Raw genomic sequence first — 27,462 nt, 5'->3', positions numbered from 1 at the left:
TATATTTAACTGAATTTTTTTAAAGCATTGTGTGCCAGATTCAGAGGAAGTGACACTTGTGTCTTTCCACAGTGTTATTATTCAGATTCGGAGGTCATTGTGTTAATTGCAAGAATATGACTTCTAAATAAAGTCATGATGTTACACACTTCGGTACAGTAGAGGGTGGCATGTACCTTCAACATTGGTTATGAAGAAGAAGGAGAAGAAGAACAAGAAGAAATCAGAAGTTGCAGACTGCACAACTCAATTTGTTTACAAACACAGTGTTTGCATGTAAATATCATAAATTGTGCTGAAGTGTAGTGGAGTAACAGCACAAAGATCAAGAAGTGGACGTGCTCTTGCAATACTTCCATAGTACTGAATGAACTGTCCTCCACTGACTAAAACAAACAACAGGACCAATCAGGCCTTTCAGACAGACATCTGCAAGGCTTTTTTATTGTAAAATAGTTGCAGCAACACCTTGTGGATAAAATCTGAGAATAACACTTTAGGTAATTACTTCCTCACAACTCTGTTTTTACTTTTATATACATTTGTATGGTTTTTAACCAGTTCCTGGCAGTAATGCGTTGCTACGACCAGAGGTGGCGGTAGTGCTCCTAAAAGCTGTTTGCCAACCACCAATTTACACAACACAAGAAGAAGAAGTCGTTCCTCCCAGGTGTGGTGATAAACACCAGAGACGCAGTGCGTTTGGTGCAAACAGGAACCATTTCCAAAGACTGTTAAATATGTGTGCAGCTCGTTAAAAGAAACACACAACATGGGGTGCAGTGACAACTCCTCCAGGTAAAGTTACCACCATAGACTGTGTATAAAGTACATGAACACGTTATATTATTTGACATATTATCCCATTGTAGGGCGTCGTCCTCTGAGGTGAACTGGGGTTGTGTCTCAATTTGCGCTTTGTTTTTTTGGGGCATTTTATTGATAAAGTGAATGTGTGCTTCCTGTTTATTGCACACAATAAACATACTGGTAGCTTCAATCCGTCAACAGTGCAGTGGTACTCTGTGAAAGATAAACAGTTTATTTTTAGTTTGTGTAAAAACGACATTAATGGAACTGAATGGACTTTCAGCTTCAATGTGGATGACCTCGTCCAGTGGGAGATTATAAGATGTGGTTTTTGAACAGTGTCTAATTCATCCTCTTTGAATGTTTTCCTCGATTTGTCAGCCAGAGTAATGTTGACTTCTACACAAGATAGTTTAAAGTAAAAAGTCATTTTAATGTCCCATGTAATAATTTGAGCTTCTTGTTCCCTAGATGGCACTATTCCCCCACTGATACCTCTGCTCTCCTGCATCTCAATGTTTGGGAACAAAATAGCATTACAGTGTGGTCATGGTTTATTCTTGCAACATCATGACCAAAGTGCAAGAATCCATTTTTGTCCTCACCACCACCAGAGTCCTCCTCTCTCCATCTTGCGTCCGCACATTTGATTGACAGCGTCTTGTCTTGTCTTTTGACTGTGGGAGAAAACGGAGCAACCTCAGGAAATCCACAGGAAGACAACACGCACACCTACTGTATAAAATATATGGTTTGATATGCATGACGTATAAAAGGCTGAAAACAGTTCACTTATTTATTAAATGTGAAAAATTCGCATATGCATGGTCACATTTGATTGTTGTGTATTTTGGCCAAACATTGTATTGTAGCCTATATATGAAATATGAAATCCATCACATTATTCATCGTAGGGATGTTTTTTTTTTATCCACCCTGAATATGTATTTTGAAGGAGTGACAATTTTTGCAGCTTCAAGTGTGAACCATTTCAGACAATATTTAATTCAATTATACCACAAATAAGGACAGTATGGCACTTTCATTCACCTGCTTTATCAGAGCAGCAAAGGATGAGAGGTGAAGAGAGACTGATGGAATTTCAAAGAGGTGGACAGAGGGGAGGGGGAGCACTGACGGAGAAAATGAAAGAGTGAATGAAAAGCTTGTTTAGCTGCACTGCTGAAGTGCACGGGAGAATGTTTGGAGAGAACAAAGTGTAAGAGAGGAAAGAGCGAAAGAAGGGGAGGAGGAGAAGGAGAAGGAGAAGGATTGCAGCACATCCGTGCGTAAATGTGACCATCCTCGCCGTGATCCTTCCATCCCTCCGTCCTCACCCGTTTGGCCTCCAGCGGCTCCTCTCTCCTCCTCGAAGCCGGGATCACCTGCTTGGTGGTCAGTTTCAGGACCGTGGAGTCCCGGGTGTCTCGGCTCGGCGCCCTCCTCCAGGGTTTAGGAGGAGCGCCGGGGACATCGTCCAGGTTTCTGCCGGGATTCGTGGCCACCCCCGGCGACAGCCATGGCTCGGAGCGCCGGGAGAGACGCGGCTCGACCCGCTCCAGGATGCCGGTGATGCGGGGTCTGATTGCGCCACAGAACACCTTCCTGGATACCATTGCCACGCGTTTCGATGGGACCCGTGAGTACATTGCTTGTCTCCCCATATCCGTTGGATTTTATTGTGCGCAATAGATGTTTCAAGCACTTTATTTACTCTCAGTTGTTTACTCACCCAAATCTGTTTATTTGGCTAATGTCCGGAACAAAATTGAAACTCCAAAATCCAAAGTGCGTAATGAGGATTGGGAATAGGTGAAGACGCAAACAGGCCATGAGCTCACTGATACTTTGACTGCTGAATGAATTATGATGAAGGAAAGCGCAGACTTCTGTTTAACATATTAAGATTTCATGAGGCACCTACTTGAACACGTAATTTCAACATGAACAGTCCAGTGGTCCACAGAGTCTGATGCAGAAATACATGACATGATGTTGTCCCTGTATGCACAAAAGATGCTGACTTGGTTAAGGTGCTTATTAGATTTACATTTTTATTTACCCATGGCCAAAACATCCTAACTTACAGTGTACTATATACCATGTAAAAACACTAAAAGCATGGCCGTTATTTTATATTTACATGAAAATAAAAAGCGTAATATTGTTAAGAAAAGTAGGGTCATCACATTTCCTATGCAGATGTGTGATTTCCTGACTGCATCTTTGGTGCTAATATGTACTGAGTTACTGTATAGTGTTAATTAATGCAATGAGTCGGTGTATTAATAATTCACTGGTATTGCTCTTAGTTGCCAGCTTGCAACAGACGACTGTCAATCAGTTCAGGAATTTGCATTTCAATACGCTGCAGCCTTTACCCTCGATTCAATCATGTCGGAGCGGGAACGCAGCTCTGATCTGCAGCGCGGTGATTTGTTCAAACATGTTATTTTATGATCACAAAACTTGAAGGTCCTGAAATTAGATTTGGACAGAGTTGCCCCTCTTATAGAAACCTTAAGGTCCATAAGTTGTCTCTGAATTACACGGCTGAGTGTTTTCCTAAACAAATTTTCAATCAAATCGGAACAAAGACTTGGACATTGAGGGCACTTAGTGTTCTGGGGTCTTCCACAAATTAGTCTTCATCGTTTAGCTCTGTGAACAAACCATTTCAAACTGTTACCTCAGCTACGAAAGACAACATAGATCCATTCGTGAAGGAAACGTGGCACCTGGACTCCTTTTAAATGCTTTGATATTCAGGTTTTCTTTTTCACTATCACAAGTAACATACAATTCTTAGAAGAAATAGAGTCAGACAGAGCCGGAGCCTCTTTATGGCGTCCAACACAAGTTGTAACCAAACCTTTAATTATCATTCACATGTTTTCAGTCTGTACATTGAGCCCACGTAAACCCGCAGAGAGATTGCTGTCAGTCAGGATGCAAACTGTAGTTATTATATCTTAAGAGCGTTACATAACACAGCCCTGGAGGCGCAAATTAACAGGCATTACTGAGCATGGATGCACTGTACGAGGAATCAGTGCAGGAGCTGTCTATTTTCTGAAACAGAGCTCTAAATTACAGAAAACTACATAAAATAAATGTAATTTGTGCTGATTAGTCCTGCTGATCGTACTCAGTGGCAGCCGTAGGTATGTGATGTTCCCTGTGTGTCCCCGGGAGACAAAGGTCCATGAGACAACATTGATTCTATTGGAGGTTTTCATTTTGTGTCAACAGCAATCAGTCCTATTCTTATCTGGGAAAGGAGCAGACTGCACTCCTCTGTGTCTGATCACGTCTTGCCTGGTGGCTGCGGTTGCACAGGTCGGCAGGAGGAGATCCATTGGACACAGGATTATGAGAGGAAGCAGGGATTTCACCTGCTTTACCACGACTTGAGTGGTTGTCCACGTGCTTGTCCAAAGATACAGTAAACCTATGAGTAGTCCCCCCAGATTCTACTAAATAACATAGATAACACAAGAAGGTGTACAAAGAAGTTCGTTTAAAGTTATTTCCACAGTAAATACACAGTTTTTGTGGTAATCTCCCTGCTCCAAGAGGAGTCCAATCACAGCAGCTCACACCTGGAGATTATCAACGAGCCCTGATTGCCTCAGATCGGTTCCATGTGTGTCTGCTGCTATAAAATATTCTCACAATCTGAATTAGCTCCACTGAATGAGTGCATAAAGGGATGAATGGTGACTTGTGATAAGCAGCAGCTCCTCAGCCTTGTGTGGGAACCTGAAGTCTGCACTGATGGTCATTCATTAGTTGCTCAGTAATGTCTGGCAGGCCTGTGGTCAAAACACAGAGGGGGCATTTTTAATGAGGGCATCTCCAACCAAAGCTGTCTGTGCAGTGCTGTCAAGACGATGGCTCATAACAACACCAGGAAAGAACAGGTTGAGAAATAGATCATTGAAGGTGCCACTTCAGATCCCACTGTGACCAAGGATTTGTGCTCCAAATACTGTGCTGTATTTATTTGTCACTTCCTACACCCAACAACAGAAAACAGGACCTGTTCTTTGTGAATGATAGAGAGTTGTCACTGATTATTTCCAGCCGAGCGAAACGGTATTTTCAGGTCAGAAGCGGAGATCTTCCATCTTTGCCATGCAACATTAATGCAGCAATATAACTAGGGAGACTCCTGGGAATTTCTTCAGTTTTTTCCCGCTGTGGAGTAGAGAGCATTCGTTAGACCTCTTTTAACTCAGAGATATCTCAATCTACTACGACCATATTTATAAATACAAGCGGTACAGATTTCTGTGAATTTTTGCAGGCATTTTGTTATTTGTTCATACTCACTAGTGGTCATACAGTAGTTTTGAGTCAGCTTGGACACATCTTGTCGTAAGAAAAAGAAGCAGGCTTAGGCAGAGGAGTTTTGTCAGTTTTGGTCAGGGGAGTTCTGGCAGAAAGCCGTGGGCTCTAAAGTTTTGAAGCTGATGCACACTGAAAAGTGTGTTTTCACTGAAAGTCTAGAAAAGACACCGCAGAGCTGGTTTAACAAATAGGACGACATCATTAAGCTGTCAGCACTCATGCCTTTATTGTTTGCCAGCTGTCTCTTTCTTTGCTGTTGCAGACTCTCACGTTGTCAATGGTTACTGTTAGAAATGGATGATGGATGACTTCTATTAAATATATACTAATATTTTATCTTAAAAAAGAAATGTAGATTTTCTGCAAAGATGTAGTTGAGATAAAATTCAAAAACTCTGATAAATTCCCTGATTCATGATTGGCTGAGAGCAAGCTGCACAAAAAAGCTTGTTGCACAATTAACTTAAGACGCACACAATAATTATGAGCGGCACTTTTTGAGCTTCCAGTTATAAATCATGTAACAAAAGAGTAATATTTATATATCTTGCAAAAATGAAAGGGAGTTATGTGCATGTATGTAAACAATGATTATTACAACTATATTAATGAGGGCTCTGTAGGAGTTATAAACCTCCAAGATGAGTGTCAAATGCAGTGTTTGTAAAAAATGCTATGACCAAACTGTGTGTGTGTGTGTGTGTGTGTCTTTGGCTTACAATGTGCGTGGTGGTGAATGTATTGTGGCGGGCTGTCACTGTAATCAGTTGCAGGGTTTATCGGGGTTCCCTAAGCTGCTCAGGGGCTGAATCTGAGTGGCTTTGTAGTTCGGCTCACACGTTATTACACCTGGATTGTGCTGCGGATGTGACAGGCCTGCGTAGCGCCGGGGGAGTGTACAGAGACCGAATCCAACAGAGGAAAATATGATCACAGCACAAGGCCAGCAGGGAAATGATGTAGATATTAAGCCGACCATAGTGAGCACTGTTATCGCGTACAGGCTGTAGAGGCAGAAGAGATCACACGGTGCAAGGATGTGATTTAGCCTCTGTAGGACTCTCTTAATGCCCCATTCCTCCTATTTTCTTGATATTAAAAGTGCAAAATGACTCGGGAAGAATTTAGTTTTGTTCAGCCGTCAGATAGTAGTCGCACTATTTAATGTGTAAGCTCGGTATGTGGTGAAGCTGTGCACACACTTATTCTGGTTTGATCTGGTTTTTATGGTTTGGAAAAACCTGTTTTCTTTGGTGTAAAAACCTCCCAATTAATCAGAGCTTTGATGATGGTGGGCTCCATCTCCACATCCATAAAAGCATAGCAAAGTAAAAATGTCCACTAAAGCATTGAAAAATCATGGAAGAGGCTGATGCAGGTGGACGCGCAGAAATTACCTTGAATTTGACATATAATTTTGTCTGTTTTGAAAAATACTGAAGTTACCCTGTGGAATATTTTGACTACTAGTAGCACTATGGATCAGTGATTTTCTGTGTCCCTTTTTTGTTTGCATGAGCACACACCCGGCTTTCTACCAAGGGCAGCCCACTTTCACATCACTGATTGGTTTGTGAAGAGGCTTGGAAGCCTCCAGTCTGCCATTTTGGGCGTCACTGTCTTGTTTTTTTGGAGCCACAAGTTGATCTGCTCTTTGCAATTTGTACTGCAGCTTGTGATTGTTTGGTCCTCTGATTTACTGGAGCCAAACAAAACAGAAGAACATGCTGAACCGTGAAGCGAAGGAAGCTGGTCATTTTCTGTTCTAACGTGACAAAGATCCCGGACACAAAGCCAGATCCAGACAGAAATGTTTTTTAGATAAATCTTAAGTGATCTGGTTATTGGTCTTTTTTTAATGTAACATTTTTATGAGAAGGATTAAATGTGCTCAATGGCTTCTATTTTTGCCACTACCATTGTTGTTTTGCAAAATGGGCTTACAGTTCTGCTCTTAAATATTAATACATTCCTCCATTCTACCAGTTAATCATCTCAAAAGTGCACGGCTATTTTTTTTTTTCTGGGCGAAGTGATTCATCAAATCCCATTATATTCTGTCACACTGTTCAACATCGCCGGCTGCATCAGTCCTGTGTTCAGAATCATGGATGGCCTCCTTCCCCTGCTGCTGCTCTGAGCAGCTTGAACCATCGCATGTTATTACAGCCGTCTCCGCATCTACTTGGCACACCTGGTAAAAAGTGACAGCGAGGAGACGACACCGCTGTCGCTCTTGTCAGTACACATCCATCTGATTTTGCACATGTTGCATCTCAACTTCCTTCTGAGGCCTGTTGTTCTGATAGATGTCTTTTTTTTTTTTTTTTTTACAAGCTGAGCAGTAAAAAGTAGCTAAAGGCATGTTGGCCTTTACTGTGAACATATGCTTCAATAGAGCTACAGTGGAACCTCAAATAGCTATTTTTATGCAGTGAAAACAGCCTGTCAGGCCTGTAGCCCCTCTGCAGTCAACGGCACCACATAGTTCCTCAGAAACATCAGGACAAGTCGCGTTTAGTTGTCGCTGAGTAGAGAATCTTAAGACTGCAGGGCAAGTCATTTAAAAGAAATGAATGTATGACTGTATCATTCTCATTCTTTTAGTCAGTGCAGCTTGACATGTAAATCTAGCACTTTGCCTTCAGGTTGATTCATGAGTGAGCTCATGTTGGTCATATTTCATGTCCAAAGTTGAACAGGGGGGAATCGGCTGGTCTTGTGCTGTCAATCCACCTATCAGCAAAGCTGTAACTCGTATATCAACACATTATTTTTCCTGTATTAAATCAGTTTAAAAAAAACAACTCTTCTTGGACCATTTCTTGGGATACACACTTGTTATTATCATATTATTACCCATTTTTATTACCTAATTTTTTTTTTTTTTTAAAAAAGGTACATTTCTTAACTCCTTTCATTTAAAAATAAAATGTGGGTTATAAGCTCAACCCCTGTATATAAATGTGAAATGTCTTCTTGAATGAGCAGTGCATGATTTAACCTGAACCACAACATGTTGTTAATTATTCTGATTCACAATTTCTAAAACGCGTGACCTCCCATGAGCCTCCAGCACTGAAGTGTACTTTCATCTGGATGTCACTTCAATGAGGTTTGGCGAGAGCGTTTACACTGGACATGCTTTATTAATGCATGAATTATTAAATTTCATTGCCCCTAGTTCATCTTAATGCTCTCTGTCTCTCTCACTCCATCTATGCCTCTCATTCAATCATGTGCTCGCCTGCTCTCGATTGCTGCCATTCCTCAAAGTGAGTGCTGAAGTCCTGCAGCTTCATTTATGTATGGACTTTAATGATCTCAGCGGAGTAAATGTTGTGGCTGCGTGAGTCACCTATTCTACCTAACTCTGTTTCAGAATGAATTATTCAAGATTGTCCCCAAAGGCTGTCAAACCATCTGTCAGCTTATATTACGTTCTAATAACATATGCTTACATGCATGTTTTCAATTGGATTTGATTGAATGTATCGCTCAGTTTGTTTCTAACCAACTACCAGATGAGAAACATCTTCTTTTTTTTTTATATATATAAAACATTATAAATTCTTTGGCCATTACGACACAAAATGTGTCAAAACAAGTGTTTTTCAGGTGGGTTACAACTTAAGGTCCAGTACTAAAATCCAGGAATGTTCGCTGTAATTATTAGGAGGAGAAACTGAAGATAAAAAGGAAAAGTATCGGCCAAACTTTCCGTTTTAACCTTCAAATAAAGTAGTTTAGATAAGGTGGATTTAACGGCCGGCTGATGATGTGATCGTCTGGCTGCTAATGTTTCTTCCACCACCTGAATGTACTTTGTTCTCAGGTTTTAGTAATAACCTTCAGTACAGTGTTATCATAACTGATAGATACTATGGACCAAATACTTCACTCCTAGTGACTGCAGAAAAAAGATGCATAATTAGGCACCGAGTGCTTTAAAGACTCTCAGAAAAACTGGAAAGATGCTGTAGAAGTGACACTTTACATGAAAAACTACAGCAGCACACGAGGCAATAAAAAGGCTGCGATAGGGAAGACCCCAAATTCCCAAACTGATAAAAAAACAACATGCTAGAGCTTTCATTTGTTTCTATTGTACACAGAAGAGATCTGTTGAACTATTTCCCAAGGCTGCGAACATGCAGAAATTACTTTTGCAATCTCAATCTGACGGATCCAGGCTCAATAGAAAAGTGAAGTCAAGTTTATTTGCGTTGCCCAAAATTAAACACAAAAAAAATGATATTGAGGATGAAAATAATATTGAGGGTATGGGAAGAACAAAGATTAAAAAAAAAGATTACTTAAAGAGGACAATAAAAGGAAAAAGGAAGACAGTATGAGGCTCATTTGAAAAGCAGCAGGCATGTTAAATTCTCCCAGAGGACGGCGGCTCTTCAAAGGGAGAATTCCTCCGAAGCCCTAAAGAGCACAGAGCCGAACATGTGGAAAAACAAAAGAGTGAGCCATGCAGGAAATTTTAATTACGTGTTAGTAAAAATCTTGGTAAAACTGGAGGTCATGACCCCCTGGTTGAATAACGCATGTTGCATGAATGTGATCACATGGATTACAGAACTCATCCTTAAAGGCAGAGCTCACTAATTGATAGTGAATCTTTATTTTGAAGGATTAAACATGCTTGGAGACTCTGGTATCTCTTTAGCTTGTCCTCTCCTGGCTCCTCATCGTCTTTCTATTATCTTTCTCTGTTTTTCCTTCATGTCTCTTACCTTCCCTTCTTCCCTCCACTCAGACAGTAACTTTGTCCTGGGGAACGCTCAGGTCCAGTCTCTCTACCCCATCGTCTACTGCTCCGATGGCTTCTGCGAACTGACCGGCTTCGCCCGCGGGGAGCTGATGCAGAAGAGCTCCATGTGTCACTTCCTGTACGGCGGCGAGACCAGCGACCGCCTCACCTCGCAGATGCAGAAGGCTCTGGATGAACGTCGGGAGTTCAAGACCGAGATCGTCCTGTACAAGAAGGGCGGTGAGACTGGTTTGCCGGAGGACACGTTTGATCACGTTTAATGTGTAAATCATCTTTTAGGGATGTTTGACACGTTACTCTACTTTATTTTCTTTTGAAAAGGCTCCAAGTTCTGGTGTCTGCTGGACATCGTTCCCATCAAGAACGAGAAGAGCGAGGTGGTGCTGTTCCTCGTCTCCCATAAGGACATCACAGAAAATAAGGACCTGGACCATGGCAATGAATCTGACACTGGTGAGAGAAGGCATGAAAAAGCAAAGTGAGGCATCGTCCAGTTCCACCGTAATTAACATGAAATGATCCAATAGAGGCTCTGCAGCTGAGGCACAAATTGAGCTGCCGACATGAGCTCACAGCAGTCACTCAAAAAAAAACCGAATATACTTTCTTAGCACCTTTTGTCAGTTCTATTGTGCACAGTAACAGTAAAGACCTGATCAAATTAAATGCAATAAAGGTCAGGTCAAAGACATTTCCATCATCCCACAATACTAATTCCGTTCAAAGACGGAGAATATGGTAAAAAAAAAAAAAAAAAAAAAAAAGTTCTTGGGTTTACAAATGTAGAGTAGAAGGGAAGGAAATTGATCAAATTCCCAGGAGGTTTAGTAATGGACTGATTTCCCATCAATGTTGGCACTTACATATTTGAACGATGGCCACTTTTCTGCATTTGTCTAACGTGTCCTTGTTTTCAGATGAAGAAACTGGTTTGGAAATCCGGCAGGTCAGCCGCCCTCCGGGCTTCAGCATGGAGCGCCGTCGCAGTCGGGCCGTCCTCTACCAGCTGTCTGGACACCTACAGAAGCAGGACAAGACCAAGAGCAAGCTGAAGATCAACAATGTGAGACACGTTGTGTTGGAGAGTAAAACTGATGCCGATATATTTTTGGATTCAAATTTTGTTGACCGTAGTACGACTCTACGAATAACAACATCATCCACATGTTGTTTGCTCTGTTTGGCACGTCTTGTACTGTGGGGGCAATAAACACTGCAGCCTCCAGGGGGTGCTAGCAAGGCTTTGGACTTTTAGTTTAAAGGGGGACTAGAAGGTGTCGGGAGATTCTCGGCATTTGCTGTTTATTTTCTCAAGCTTTGCTTGCACTTTAATTTGATTTCCATTCTTAGACAATGAGATTAAAATTCATAAATTCAAGCAAGTTGGAGGAGACAAAGCTGTCCTTGCAGTGTAGTCTCAACGATTCACGACCTCGGAGGAGATACATATGCATAAAGGTCTATTCATTTAAATTAATGAGGAAAATACAGCCGATCAGGAGGCACAAAAGGTTTCCTCCTTTTGGGAGCACATTGTATTTCATCATCACTTTGCACATATAGCATTTGTATTATGTCTTTTATGTCTATACTTATTGTGTATGAGGTGAACTACTGAATGGACCAATCAGTGTTGGAGTGAAGCTGCAAACAGCGAGTGTTTTCATTTGTTTCCATCATTTTAAACTAGCCTCTGAAATATGTCTCATTCACACCACCAGTGGAACCATAAATAATACTGCACTACAAGTGCTGCTGATGAAATATTAATGCTGACTAGTGGAGATCCTGACAAGATAAGAGCTCCCCATTTTTAATTGAGCAGATATATAATCCTAATATGATTAATGTGTCTTTACTATTAATGCCTGTGTGTTTCCAGAGTGTTCTGGGAGCCAATGCGAACCCGGTCCCAGAGTACAAGGTGGCCGACATCCAGAAGTCCCGTTTCATCCTCCTTCACTATGGTGCGTTCAAGGCCGGCTGGGATTGGCTGATCTTGCTGGCCACCTTCTACGTAGCCGTCACCGTTCCCTACAACGTGTGCTTCACCGCCGTGGAGATACGAGAGGACGGCGGCTCGGCAGCTCGAAACCCTCCAAGTGTGAGTGATATCCTGGTGGAGATACTTTTCATCATCGGTAAGGCTGCTGTTTTCTTCACGTTGTGTTTTTCTTTTAACTGGCGCTTTACCATTAATGTCAATCAAATCAAAGATTTCATTCCCAATTGTATCTCTTACCTTTATTTTCTTCCTGCTTCCTCCTGATATCCTGTCAGTTTACGAGACAACTCCCTCCTGGTCTACATATTCCAATCAAGTCGGTTTAGAAACTACGACTCCTTCGCTCTTAATTGGCTCATTCAGCTGTGCTGTGCTCCACGTTGCCCTCCAGCTTCTCCTGACACTTCTGAGCTAAAGGCCAATTGAATGAGTCTCCACTTTTTCCTCTATCTAAACCTGCAGTCTCCTCTCTGGCAACCAAGTCTACTAATCCCACTTAAGTAGGGCTTATTGAAGAAAATATCTGAACAGAATCTTAACGGGACAAATAAAATGAGCCTGATAACTGTTCCTCCAATTATTCACAGATCTCTGTACCAATAATAAGACCATTCTCTGTATAAAGTACCTAGTGTCCTTAAAAAGGCCCTTCAGTCAAAAGAGGCTAAAAGACTGTCCCTATGCTCTTTTGTCTGAACAGTTGCACAAAACAGGTAAAGTCCACATCCCATCTGAAAAAGAGTGGAGGCCCGCATGAAGGCTGTTTGTCCTCGTACCTGCAGGGAAGTAATCAGGGTCAACCTGGAAGTGGAGCATGTCAGAATCAGACTGGTTTAGGAGACACGAGGAGCTCCTATTGGTCACCCATGTTTTGCATTTCGCTAAATTCATGTCATTCATCTGATGTCTTTAATAGGATTTTTTTTTTTTTTAAAGATAGTAAAACTTCAATGAGCTTTAAAGGAGCTGGTTGGTGATTTTGTTGCCTTCAGGCAGAACTAAGTTCGGCTGTAAAGAGATCCCAGTTAGACTTTAACAATCTCCACTGACGCTGTCCTCTCCTTGCGTTGCATTTGCGTGCCAGACATCGTGTTGAACTTCCGAACGACGTACGTGAGCACGTCCGGTCAGGTGGTGTATGACGCCCGCTCCATCTGCATTCACTACGTCACATCCTGGCTGTTTGTGGATCTGATCGCCGCGTTGCCCTTCGACCTGCTCTACGCCTTCAACATCAGTGTGGTGAGTGTGTCCACAGCTGCAGTACCCAGCTCCACACTGTAGTCAGTTACATGCTGTAATGTGCAGACATTTGTTGTCTATACGAGTGTTGGGGGGGTGTTTGATTATGTTTGTGCTTCGAAGTGTCTTTAGGTGTTATTTATGTGTTTGTGTGAGTGGCATGTATAGATAGAGGCTCTGTGGGCCTTATTGCTGCTAATAGCTGTCATCCTTTTATCAATAGCACCCTCCTGCTGTTCGACTTTCATTCAGCATTGATTTATAATAATAATAATAACTTTATTTATATAGCACCTTTAAAAACAGAGTTTACAAAGTGCTCTACAGAGAAGCAAAACTTAGTCATACATAACGTCAGTACCGGTAAACATTTAAGAAAACAGGAGGCAAAAAGGACCATATCATAACGGTAATGAATACAAGAAAACCAAACAAATAACCAAAACGAGCAAATGGAATAGAAAACAAACAAATCAATAAATGAATCAAATAAACAAACAAAAACAGGGGAACAAAAGAACTGCTTAAAAGGACATAAAAGGACGACATCACTTAAAAGCAATTCTCTAAAAATGTGCACGCCTTATCTCCTCAGGTAGGTTGTTCCAAAGTCCATGAAAGACCATGAAAGACCATGAAAGAGCCTGAAAGAGCCTGCGAATGTGCAGTAAACACCGAAGCAGCAACACACTCACGTATACACACAACATCTGTTATGCTACAAACACACTTGGAAGGAAACAAAGAGCTAACAAAGCTTTGTTTTTATCTGAAGAAGGAAAAACAACGACGGTATTCTAAGTTTTTTTTTTGTTCCATATTGTTTCCTTCCTCTGCAAAATATTAGTAGCTTCAAGGGAGGAAAAGTGAGAGTGCGAGCTTCACCGAGACACTCGTTATTAGGTACCTGCTAATTAAGTTGATAAATGGGTGCGCTGAAGACAAATTACAGTTTGAGACAAGCAGATTAGCCAGATGATGTTGAGTGCAGAGCCTGCAAGCTGTTGAAGAAGATGCGTTAGATACGGGATCATGATGGGCCACAAAGATAATTAAATTCTGACCAATGAGGACACTTTTTTCTTTCATGGAGAACCGTGCTTCTTCTCACGTGAAATATTAAATATGTTTAGCTACTTAGGCTCACATAGATCCTGTCAAAGCAACTCTTTAGGCAAAGTGCTCACAACTCGTGTCCACTCGACAAATGTTGATATCCGTGTAATTTACCAGAAAGCAGAAGTCTACAGTGAATGTGCACAGAAACAGAAACAGTAGGTATCCGAGTCTGTGGTTAAGACAGCGATGAGGCAGAGAAATGGTACATGTGTGTATTCTGTAGTGAATACGAATCATATCCAGAGTTAAATCTGTCCTCAGCGTGGTGTAATTCCTCTCCAGCTGTGTTGAAACCAGAGCTGTTTGAGTTAACAGACCACTTACCAGGCAGTGAAATGAGCGGTGCGTTGCAGAGAAAGAGAAAATCGATAAGAAGACGTTGGATGAGGTCATTTTTACATCAGGACCACAGACATCTAGAGGAGGATGATAGCAGTGTTTTTCTCTGGATAGCTTCTCTGATGCACCTGAAACTGAACTCAATCTTTTTTAAATAAAATGTATTTTCATCTTGTGTGTTTATCTCATGGTTTAGGAGGCTCTGACAAAATGACTGATTAAAACTGTGCATGGGTAATTCTAATTACAAACCCTTCCTGACTACAGATGTGAAAAGATTAAGCCTGACAATTATTAATCTCAGTCACAGGAAAGAGTCTACTCCACCCATCCAAGAGCAACTAATCCCATCCTAACGAGCTAAACTTTCCATATTTCATGTTTGAAGCATTGATACCTTCCTTCCTCTCTCTGTCTCCCAGAACTTCGGGGTCCACTTGCTGAAGACGGTGCGCCTCCTGCGGCTCTTGCGCCTCCTGCAGAAGCTGGATCGTTACTCGCAGTACAGCGCAGTGGTCCTCACGCTGCTCATGTCCACGTTCGCCCTGCTGGCCCACTGGATGGCCTGCGTCTGGTACTTCATCGGACGCAGCGAGATTGAAAGTAACAGCCCCTCCTCCTGGGATATAGGTTGGTGTCAGCGTGTGTGCACTACAAATTAATTCAAACATTCAAGCGGATGGAAAAAGCAGAGAAACCTTTTTAACCACTCCTGCAGCATAAATCCTCTTCCTCACCTGTTTCATGAGAGATGCATGACAAATCTATACTATAAGGCCCACAGAGCCTTTTTCTCACGATGCCTTTCAATCCAATTCATCAAGAATATGTAAAGTCATGTTGCACTGTGTGTGTGTGCGTGTGTCCTTTTACTGAGAAAACACTTCTAATTATGGTGATCCGTTTCCCCCCCTACTGTGCTCACACTGTGAGGTGCACGTGTTGCTGGTGTTTGTCGTGTTCGAGTGATTTAAACCTGAATGACACAAGCAGAGAGTAGAGAGCAAGATTGTAGGTTAGAAACGGTCAGAAATGTCCAGAAAAGGTCTCCACTGATGCGTGGATGCACATGGCTGCACACATGGGACGGCTGTGGCTCAGGTGGAGAAGCGGGTCGGCCATTAATCATAGGGTTGGTAATTGAGCAATGGCAAATTGCTTCCAATGAGCAGGGCACTGCTCCACCATTCTTGCTTAATGATTGTGTGTGGATGGCTTTTAACTACTCTCTCAAAGTCAGCTTGAAAAGCTTGGTACAAGTGCTGCATATTTACCATTACACACTACAAGTCAGCTCCAGGGTTGTTGCTCCTTAGATGGAAAGAAAACCGTGACTGCTGCATTAGTAGACACTGAAAATGTTGTCCTGACGGTGACAAGAGAGGAAATCAGGAGTCCCAAAACCAATCATCAGTCATCCAACCAACCAGTCATCCTCTGGACACCATGGATGTGAGTTCAGAAATTTAAAATTTGCCTAAATTGTAGTTGGCTCCAATGTCCTTTACTGTGGGTGCCTGATCTGTAAGGGTTTCACAGTCTACTGAGAAAAAAGTATTTTAAAAAAAAGTGCTGAAACAGGATACTTTAACTTCTCAGATCCAAAACTTCAACCATATCCAGCATTAAACTGTTGCCAAAATATGAGAAAAAAAAGTTGACAAGTTAGTAAATGAGACAAATTATTTGCACGGTGCATAAATGCAAATATAAGCTGACATCATTTGAAATGTTAGCGTGCAGTGTCTGGCCTCCCAAAAACCCAAACACCAAACTGAAGTAATTACTCTGCCCTTCCAGCCTTGTTGCCACTGCTAATGAAACCGTCTGCTAAAGGTCATTTCACAAACATGGATGAATTCTCATTAGTCTGACGAACTGTTGTGAACACTCCTTCTCCCCCCTCTCCCTACCTCCCCCCACCAGGCTGGCTCCACGAACTGGCCAAACGCTTGGGAACGCCATACTTCTTGGCACCGCTGACCTCCCTGCTGGGTGTCTCAGATTTGCCTCAAGGCACCATGACAGCAATGCTGACCAATTACAGCCAGTGGAACGGCTCGGGGTTGGAGCTGCTGAACGGGGCGGGGCTGCTGGGCTCGGGCCAGGGGAATGGCAGCCGGACAAGAGCGAGGACGGCGAGCAGCTCGGGCACGACATTGAGCGGCGGCCCGTCTGTCAGGAGCTCCTACGTCACGTCGCTGTACTTCGCTCTGAGCAGTCTGACCAGCGTGGGCTTCGGCAACGTCTCAGCCAACACGGACTCCGAGAAGATCTTCTCCATCTGCACCATGCTGATCGGAGGTGGGAAGGTCTTCGACAGCAAACCAGAAAAAAGAATTCCTCAATATCGTGTCATCATTAGGATTGTATACATACTTGTGAAAAATGTCACCACACCACAAATCGTCAATCTCAACAGTAGCTTCTAGTGAGCATGCCGTTTGGCATTTCTTACTTTTGGCCAGACATGGTACTTATCCTTGTAAAGTTGTTTAGAAAAATCCCTCCCCTCACTGAGAAAGGCTTCTCACATGTCGCCCTCTCTTTGTCCGTCTCCTCTGTAGCATTAATGCACGCTGTGGTGTTTGGTAACGTGACTGCCATCATCCAGAGGATGTACTCCCGCCGATCGCTCTACCAAACCCGCACCAAGGACCTGAAGGACTTCATCCGTGTGCACCGGCTACCCAAAGTTCTGGAGCAGCGTATGATGGAGTGTTTCCAGACGACCTGGTCTGTCAACAACGGTATCGACGTCAGCGAGGTAGGAGAGACTGGCTGCGTGAAGTATGTCTTGTAATTTACATCAACAATGTCAATGTTACTTGAATGGTCTTCGCTTCAGTATCTCTAAAGCAACAACTTCCATCAGCCTCCGAGCATCAATTTTAAGATCTCGAAGAAAATCTAGAATATTTCTGAAAATGTGAGACTGTTCCTTTAACTTTCTGAAATGAGCACATGACATCTGTAGCTTGGATTGACCTTGTCAGTTACAATGGGATGAACTCGATTGACAGTGCAAATCCGGTGACTCGCCCTTCAGGCAGGCTAAAGAAACGGCTCAAAATCGTTGAGAGGATTTGGGTTTTGTTTTGGGTTTCTAGCAGCGATCTTAATTTAATGGATTAATGGCCCTCGGAGACGATCAGCTCACTCTTGGTGTTTTTTTTACCATGGCTTCACATCTGGATACTCCTTTTTAAAAGAATAACCTGATGGTGGACAGACAGTAATACTTTGAGGTAAAAACCCACAACTTTCCCTGTCAAAGTCTCTCTTTCCATTACAGAAGTAAATAACCCGAATCTGGTTATGAATGTATCAGTTGGTTGTATGTGGGAAGGTGAAAGGTTTTATTCAGCTTGTTACCTTCACCTTCCCACACACTCACATTCAGACACTGACACAGAGAGGAGAGAAGCTTTAAAAAGCCACTGAAGCTAACACGGAGATTAAGCCATAGTTCATCATTGCATTTGTCCTCCTGATTCCCGCTTCAGCTGCTGAAGGACTTCCCGGATGAGCTGAGAGCCGACATCGCTATGCACCTGAATAAAGAGCTGCTGCAGCTGCCGCTTTTTGAGTCGGCCAGCAGGGGGTGTCTGCGCTCGCTCTCCCTCATCATCAGGACCTCCTTCTGCGCTCCAGGGGAGTTCCTCATTCGCCAGGGAGACGCACTCCAGGCTATCTACTTTGTGTGCTCGGGCTCCATGGAAGTCCTGAAGGACAGCACGGTGCTGGCCATTCTGGGTAAAGAAAATACATTCAGCTGACACCCCTATTTTAATGTTCACTTGAGGGTCATCAAAAGCTAATAATTGTTCAATCTTAACGAAGGATTAAAAACTAAAGTGGATAGAACACATACAAAAGATGTTACGTATAATTTTAGAATTTGATCAATATCAATAGTTTAATTTCTGCTGATACATCGCCACTTATGTATATACTAACTTATTGAATAAATTATAAAGTATAACAAACACACCACAGGTCATAGAGACAACACCACTGCGCTTCAGCACCATGGACAGCACCTATTCCCACACTTCAATACTATGCGAGGGTTGTTTCCATCCATCTCTCCATCCATTAATCCATCCATTCTTCCCTCTATCCATCCCTCATCCAGCCATCCCTCCCTACCAATTCATTCCCGCTTTTAAGTGTGTTGCCCAGACCCAGATTAAAGCATTAGGTCAGTACATCATTGACCCGGCTCCCAAGGGATGTAAGTCTGTGTCTTTGTGGGTTTGGATCAAGCCTCCTGTCGGGCCTCCAGTCTGAGCGAGTCACATTTCTACCTGAATCCTGAAGGGCTTCTCTGTCTTGGACTCCAAACCATAGAAGCCCTCCTAGATTCCGGCACCAAAGTGACTCAAAATCCAGCGTCTGTGTCCAAAGTGCAAGAGGATGAAGCCGGAGAGGGGCGACCTATGCCGTGATGACTGCTCTTGGAATGAGTAATGTGAGTTCAGCAAGCCGAAGGAAAAAAGAAAAGAGCACTGTCATCATTGTGTTGAGTGCTGGATAGCCCTCCTGGGAGGCTACCATTGGAGCCCAGTCATCAAAACCTCCTTCTACTGCTCAGTCATGGACATAGTGTGGCCTCTGTTTAAGTGCACCCACTGCTATAATCCCCATCCAAGTATTGCTGCTTCTTTTTTAAGTTCAATTCCAGAACAGAAACTTAAGACACACGCACATCTGTTCAAGAATAAATAAGGCACCCATAAGGAAAAATTGGAAATCCATTTAAAGATTTTTAAGAAGAAGTAATAATAACCTGCCCGGTAAATTTCTTAAAGGAAGCTCTGCTGCAATCTCCTTGTAGACGTTTTTTGGGGGGGTATATAAGATTAAGTTTGTTTACAGGGGATAAAATTCTCAAAATATGCTGGCAGCAGACCATGCAGTGCTTTTTAAGTCAGACATAAAAACATAAATTCTTAAAAACATGTGGGAAATAAATGAGGAACCAAAGTAAATAAGAGACTGGAAGTTGCCAGATCTGTTCTCTCTGGTCTGTTGCAGCACTGTGAGCAGAAGATAACAAAGAGCAGAGGAAGTTATTAGACATCCAATATTTAATAGCCAGCCACATTGCTTATATTAATAAGAAGAAGATAATGAAGGAGAGTTGCCCCGGTGCTGAAAAAAAACTGCTATCATCCCCATATTAACCTGCCCCTGTGGGCCAACAATTCACACCCCATCAGGTGGAAGATGAAGTGCGATGCAGAGATTGATGAGACTGTTTGGGGAGCACCCAGAAGTCCTAAAGGAAACCCACAAACAGCATTAATGCTCAAATTAATGACTTTTTTGTTTCATTTTTTCCACTGAGCAGTAGCTGAGCAAGATGTAAACATTTTGACGAATTTACTTTAAATTGATGTTACTCTCCATAAAACCAAAACAAAGAGTTAAAAGAGGCTAAAAAGCTCAGGCAAACTGAAGAGTAAGGAGGCAATTATGTGTAGGTTTGGCACATCGAGCAGCATATTTCAGATTACGCATATTCATTTGATCCACTGCGGAATTTATGTTGCTTCAGGCCAGTAATGAAAAATATGTTTGAGCTGATAAACAAATAAGGAAAATAAACAACAAAGCATCTCAACATGAATTATCTAAGGCAGATAGCGGCAAACGATTACACATTATTGCGAACAAATAACGAGAATCCACCCGTGAAAATAAATGAAAAAGTCCAGAAAACTTCCATCGATCCAGAGCATGAAATCAATATCAACCAAAACCCAGCAGCCCCACGTCACCACTGGCAAAACTGCAGCGAACTTGAAGTTGTGCATTAACAATGCATGTCTCCAATCAGCAGGCTGAGTAAACGGTGAGAACCACAAACCTGCGTCGGTGTTACAGAAAAAGAGCCTCTCCAGAGTCTTGTCCTACAACACCAACGCTGACGCCGCTTCCATCCTGCGTAACACGGATAAAACAGAATATAAAAACACAAACAGACTCACAAACAGCTCTGGAATCGGTTCAGGTCCACATAAAGCGGCGGGAGCAAATTAGCAACACTGGTTTTCATATTAATGAGCTGCCTGCTGTAAATTATGAAATGATTGCTGACTACAGAGGGAAGACACTAAACTCATTAGCATGTTGGACCCGCACACGCATGTGGATCTCAAAGGACACGTGAATAAATGCCTTCTCACACTGCTCCTCTCCCAACAAAAAACCCTACACACACACACACACACACATGCACATATGCACACATATAAACAGTTTTCTCATAAACCTCCAAACACTCAGTACTTCTCTATGCACGAGAGAGAAAGCAGAGTGCACATGTTTTCTCCAGTTTTCCTGCCTGCTCTCTCTTTCTCTCTCAAACAAACACACACACACACACACACACACACACACACACACACACACACACACACACACACACACACACAAATTGTTTTATCATTGCCACTTTGGATTTACAGCTCTGGAGAAGGCAGCGAGGTGGAGAGAGGAAGCAGAAAAAATAAAATACAGATTCTCTATTCCAATTTGCAGCTGTACCGCACGGTGTACCACACGGTGTCTGCTATAAAATATTCAATATTAAAAAAAAAAAAAATAGTCAAACCATCATTATTTTCCTCTTGCCTCTAAAAGTGTGTTATTTCAGGTGAGCTGAGTCATGGTCACTCACTCCTGCTCAAAGTATTGCATGGTAATATTTTGGGGAATTGTCCACTTAAAATGTGCTTAACATGTCAAAGTAAAACGGAGAGTGGTGACCTCACATATATTATTCACTCTCACCTTCAACTACCTGTGCTTTCCAGGTCGGGGTGATCTGATTGGCTCTGACTGCCTGACGCAGGAGGAAGTGATAAAGACCAACGCCTGTGTGAAAGCGCTGACTTACTGTGACCTGCAGTACATCAGCCTCAAAGGGCTCCGCGAGGTGCTCTGCCTCTACCCCGACTACGCCCAGAAGTTCATCACCGAGATCCAGCACGACCTGACGTACAACCTGCGAGAGGGACACAGCACCGAGGTACACAGACGGATGAAACTTTACAGAGTCCAGTGAACCTGCGGGGTGGATATCAAGCAGAGGGGCCACTTTACATGGTGGTTTTTATCATTTTAAGGGGCCGCTGCAGTCCTGAGGTTAGTTGTAATTTCTAAAGCAAACCAAGTCTACACACTTGAAAAATTGTGATTGAAATAATATTTATTTTCCAATAATCTTTAGTAGGTTAGAAGTTAAGGATACATAAAGCCAAATAAGGTGTCATTTGTGGATGCAGCAGTGGGGGAGAAGTGGAAGGAGGTTAAGCAACATCCTCCATCCTGCAGCTCCTTCAGGCGAACACCAACATGTTCCCATCTGGCTGGGAACATGTTGGACATGAAGTCCCTCCAGCATGTTCTGGGTCTGCTCAGGGATCCTTTTCCAGTTGAACATACACTAAAAGATCAGATGCTCTCACAAACTTCAGTTGGCGCCGTGTCTGCATAGAAAATAACGGCTTCACTGTGGAGAACACTGATGTGTCTTCACCAGCACTTTAAATCCTGAAAAGTTCGGTTGCTGCCAATAACAGTCACCCCCTGTAAACTCTTTTTTTTTTTTTTTTTCCATTTCTTAATGTATTATAATAACTGTCTTTATTGATATTACCATAATCCCAGGCTTTAAAGTGCACTGCACATGAATAATATCATGGCCTGAATGCCTTAAAGGTAGTTTCAGGGTAGTAAGCGCAAAAAAGGGTTGTTGTGTGTTTTCGATAAGTCTCAGCTGTGCGCTGACCCCCCTCCGCCCAAAATCTTACACACTGCAAGCCAAAGAGATGCACTTGAAAAAGATTAGCCATCTGGACGGCGAGTGAGGAGGAATCCAGTGCTTCTGCTTGAGATGCAGCCAGCAGATAAAGACATGAGCTAAACACAGGCGATTCAGTTGCCAGGGATTTACAGATGGATCTCGGCTGCGGTGCACACATGAATAACTAGCTTATACTGGAAATTACTAAGTCACATTTTCTCTGTGAGTAAGCTCGGTAATTAGAACAGAGATCCAAGAGAAAATGTCAAGGGACAAATGGTATATCAGGAAGGATGAAAGAATATTTACATAAAACTTGACTGACTTGAGTACATTGGTGTCTATGGGACCAAAATATTAATTACTGATTGTTGTAAATCTTGCTTTATTTCTTTTAGAGACATTTAGACATTCGCAAAGAACATTTTCAGCTTCCCATTTCGAGTATTATATTATATTACTAAATGAATCTTCTTCACTGCTTTTGTTTTTAAACTCCTGAAGCATACAACCTGCCTTTACATCTTACAAATATAAGAGAAACTACTCTGGAACAGAAAGTTAAAGTCTCCTCCTTTACCATGCAACCTGGAAGTAGGTGAAGTTGTGTCTTACATCAATGCTGTGTATCTCAAACAATAGAGAAAAAAACGATTTACTCAACAAAAAAAAAACTCCTTGGGAGTATATATGCAACAGCAGGGCACATCCTCAACTGAACAGGGCATGGGACTAAAAATAGAGCTGTCAGATGGGTGGGGGCGAGGTGGAGTGGGGCGGGGCCATCCCTGCCTGGATAAATATAGAGCAACAACCAGATGGAGACAAGACCAGAAAACATCAGGATGAAGGGGAGCTGCAGGGGAAGGAAGAGGAGGGAGCTGATGATATTTGCATTCACGTGCCCACACACACACACACACACACACACACACACACACACACACACACACACACACTTGCATCACTTCAGAAGACATTAATGACTTAACATTCCTGCACACTTTACCCCCTAATATGTAAGGATTTACTCCACACTGACTGTGGAAACACATTTATGTCCTCACAACATGAGCAACACCAGCACACTGCGAGTGTTCCACTCTCACAAACCAACATTACATTTCACAGCATGGTTGTCCTTGCTCAGAGATATAGAGGCGTATTCAGGCCACACACACACACACACACACACACATGTTCACACCATACTGCTGCTGGCCATGTTCCAGCTCATGCATGACAAACATGTACAGTATCCACATCTGAACATGCATCATTTCTTCTTCCACATACCTCCACACATATCTGGCTTGATGACCTCATTGTGACAAGCTGCATATCAAGACAGCACGTGCTGCTCACACACACACAACATAGAAATTCCAAACAGTCCCCTCTCCGCTCACTTCCCTCCAGGCAAACCTCTGCTAAAATTAAACCTCTGTGATCTAAAAATACCAGCTGGGCACGTGAGCAGAAGACTGGATGGAGAAGACAACAAATAGAGGGGAGAGAGAAGGAAGGGGTGGTGGTGGTGGTGGTGGTGGTGACAAGGGAAAAGAGAAAATGAGGTTGCTTGCCAGCGTTTTAATCAGCCTTAAATTGCACCCTAAAGAAATGATAAAAGGAAATGCAACTAACAAGCTTTCATAAAGTCCACATCATCCACCGCTGACAACAGGCTGACTGCAGGAGTTTCATTTTGAAAGGTAAATCATAAACATGGTTAAAAGATAATCCATATTTTTTCATCTGGAGTCAAAGAAGACCCTCAGAGTGAGTGACTGTCAGTGATTTCTATGCTCCTTTGGTTTTGAATAAGAACTCTCTTTCGCTGCCAACAACATGAATGGATGTCAGAGCCATTGCAGCTATTGTGAACGACTCAGCAGCTCCCCCATCTGATCCAACAGCAGAGCGACAGCATGCCTGGCCTCCCATGACTTCCTGAGCTGTCTCCCACCTCTATGCCACATCTTATTTCTGAGACAGTTAAAAAAAATAAAAAAAAAAAAACTTTGTATGACGCTGTCTTGCTTTACGCCCCTCAGGCTGACTGCGAGAGTAACGGAGGGATCCTGAAGAAGCTTCCTTCCATCAAGGAAGACGAGGAGGGGTCAGGGTCCGAGGGGGAGCACTCCCCTCTCCCCAAGATGCCGTCCCTCGGCAGGCTGGGCCGAGGTCTGCGATCACCCCTTCGCTCCCCTCTGCGTTCCCCTCTGGTGCCGCCGAGACCCTTCCGGCCGGTCAGCGATCACGCCCGGCCCGCCAGCCTGCAGATCCCCGTAGTGAGCTTCAGCTGCCTGCAGCCGGACCTCAGCCCTCGGTACGGAGCCATTCATTGATTTAATTGAATGGGTTACTTAGGTAAGCGTCGCCTGCAGGAGGTCATCCAGCGGCGAGTAATCCTCAGGGAGGATTTGACTTGGGTGCCTTGTCACTTGAGGCATTTTTCTACAGGTTCATTTGCAGGGAGTCCCTGGAGAGGTGGCAGCAGACGCTCAGCTTGTGGAGTCAATTTATTCTGGTGCAGCTGTGTGAGGGTGAACACCAGCATAAATTGTGTCACTGTATTCAGCTTAGAGAGCGTGGGGTTCGGTAAATTATTCTTAATGTCCTGAGTTGTGGGTTTCCCATAAAGGATGCAACTACAAATCTTTAAATATATGTCATGATTTCATTTGGTTACAGACATGAACCCTGTCCATCTGTCTGTCCATCCAGGTTCCCACCACTTCATCAGATTCCTGATGAAAAGCTGTGCTGGATTCAGTGAAAGACTGAGTTCTCTTTTTGGTGCTTTGGTGATTTAAACCATGTCTGGTTTGTGTTTATGAATAATGTAACATCACATGGGATATGTGGGATTGTGTATGTTTTCTTAAACAAGGAAAAGCCATTTGTACTCGCCTGGATGTATTTCTGTTGGTGTGCTGAAGTTTACTTAGATATACTTTGCACTACGATGTGGAAATATGTCATGCTTGTAGAGTGAAGGGTTTTGCAGTGTAGATGGTTTTAATAGTCTGCTGCCACCATGTGGAACTTTTGTCTCATCATCTCACACTGTGAACCTGGAGGCCTTGATGGGTACTGACTGGGATAGATCTGAGATTTAGAGATCCCTCGGAGATCATCTTTACGGAGTTTATTTCTGAATCATAATTTACTGAATTGTGTGAGGTTCATCCTCTCCCTCCTCCTGTTCGTCTCCAGGTTTGTGGACGGGATCGAGACAGAAAATCTCAGCGGTTCAGCAGCGAAGTTTGATTTTTCCCTCGGTGCCACTCAGAGATTTCTATCCAGTCCTGATGCAGCCACTCCAGGTGAACACACACACACACACACACACACACACACACACACACACACACACACACACACACACACACACACACACACACACACACACACACACACACACACACACACACACACACACACACACAGGTACACCTGAAAACCTTGAATAGATACAGCCTTATATTGTGACAGGTGTTTCTATTATTTTGTCCACTCTACTATATCAATGAGGGATGTCAATATGTGCCCGGACCCCAGAGCACATCTTTAACTGACTCACTGATCTATTGTTAAAGGACGTAACAGTCCTTATTCACTCATCCTGAGTGTGCGTATGTGTATTGTCTCCACAGGAGCCCGCAATGGAGACGACACCATGCAGACTATTGCAAAGCTAAAACACGAGGTAAGCCTCATATCAGGAAGTTCATTCATTAGTCTTGCTGTCTTGGAAATTGTAGATATTTCAGTAGCTGTTCCTAATGGTATGATTGTTCCTAAATTTGGGGAATAAAATGATGTTTTCCACTCGTCCTTTCATCTTCATCTCCAGATGTGTGTCCTCTCTCGTCAAGTAACCGCTGTAAGTCAGGAGCTGCAGGAAATGACACGTCTTCTCAAACCCCTCTTTCACACCCCCTCCGCGTTGCTGATACCCAGCGCTGTGACTCTGCCTCCCAGCGCTGTGACTCCGCCTCCCAGGGCTGTGACTCCGCCTCCCAGGGCTGTGACTCCGCCTCCCAGCGTGTCCTCATACAGCTCCTCCCCGGCACCACCCCTTCATACCCAACATGCACTTGCTGGCGGCTCAGAATATCCTAATCCTCCATCCGTCCTGGTGCCCGGACCGTCTTCTCCTCAGCTGAGCCAGTCGTTTCGAGGACAGTTTGATCCACTTCAGTGTGCACCTTCTCCATCCATCACCACCCATAATCCTGCAGTCTCTCATCGCTCAGCTCCTCCTTCACTCAACAGCTCTCCTCATGAGCACACAGTTGTGCCACATCCCTACTCATCCTCCTCCATCCCTTCTCTTTCTTCAGCCATCCCTCCTCTTCTGGTCGACCTATCAGAACCCGGCAGCGAGCCACAAACACAGCCTCAGTCCCGCCCCCCACCCCTGTCCCAGTCCGAATCCCAGCTCCAGTTCATAGTCCAGTCTTACCCTCATTCCCTCTCCCCTCCTCACATCCACCCCAACCCCCTCCTCCAGACCTCCAGCATGGCATCACCGCCCCGAGAGCCCCTCCTCCACCTGCAGGAGGCGGAGTGGGCGGAGCACCCCGCCCAGCTCAGCTTCATCGATGAAGGACAGCCCTCGGTGTGAAGATCTGTACACTGGCACAGGACTGACCGACGACACCAGCATGCCGCACAACTTACTGCATGACAGACGTTTGCCCGGTTTGGCATGTGAGTTATTATGTAAATAAGTCGATTTTAAACTATTATAAACTATTATCATGAGCACCGCCGAGAAGATCTGATAATAAAAGTATGTTTTACAGTTTCATCTGATTTGTTTACTCTTACGCTGAATTGTCTGAAGAGCCACACGTATGCTTTGCTCACTATAAATTATAAATTGGCATCTTTATGTATTTTTTTACAGTTCAAGCTGATTTGTGACATCCATTAATTTCAGTGCCTGGCAAGGTGGAGTAAACACACAAAAAAACACATGGCTGT

General features: G+C 43.3%; 1 protein-coding gene across 1 annotated transcript; it reads left to right on the top strand.

Moving 5' to 3' along the window:
* The first annotated feature begins 1,957 nt into the window (after positions 1–1,957).
* On the top strand, positions 1,958–27,284 carry LOC138628675 (voltage-gated delayed rectifier potassium channel KCNH8-like). The gene is made up of 15 exons (XM_069711844.1): positions 1,958–2,449; positions 9,932–10,165; positions 10,268–10,399; positions 10,864–11,009; positions 11,829–12,087; positions 13,036–13,193; positions 15,074–15,281; positions 16,578–16,955; positions 17,219–17,418; positions 18,158–18,407; positions 21,476–21,690; positions 24,522–24,796; positions 25,687–25,796; positions 26,127–26,179; positions 26,327–27,284. The coding sequence occupies exons 1-15, from the start codon at positions 2,374–2,376 to the stop codon at positions 27,098–27,100; spliced, it is 3,468 nt and encodes a 1,155-aa protein (XP_069567945.1). The 5' UTR covers positions 1,958–2,373; the 3' UTR covers positions 27,101–27,284.
* The last annotated feature ends 178 nt before the right edge of the window (positions 27,285–27,462 follow it).

Source organism: Brachyistius frenatus, unplaced genomic scaffold, assembly GCF_029030835.1.
Source record: "Brachyistius frenatus isolate BFR_SWC_R1_liver_20210118 unplaced genomic scaffold, ASM2903083v1 Contig_103, whole genome shotgun sequence".
NCBI lineage: Eukaryota > Metazoa > Chordata > Actinopteri > Embiotocidae > Brachyistius > Brachyistius frenatus.
Note: the sequence above shows the minus strand (reverse complement) of the source record. Positions and strands in the feature narration are given on the sequence as shown.

Coding starts and splice junctions, on each gene's coding strand:
- LOC138628675 (XM_069711844.1), top strand. CDS start 2,374: ATGCCGGTGATGCGGGGTCTGATTGCGCCACAGAACACCTTCCTGGAT. Junction 16,956..17,218: donor CTGCACCATGCTGATCGGAG/GTGGGAAGGTCT, acceptor TCTCCTCTGTAG/CATTAATGCACGCTGTGGTG. Junction 17,419..18,157: donor ACGGTATCGACGTCAGCGAG/GTAGGAGAGACT, acceptor TTCCCGCTTCAG/CTGCTGAAGGACTTCCCGGA.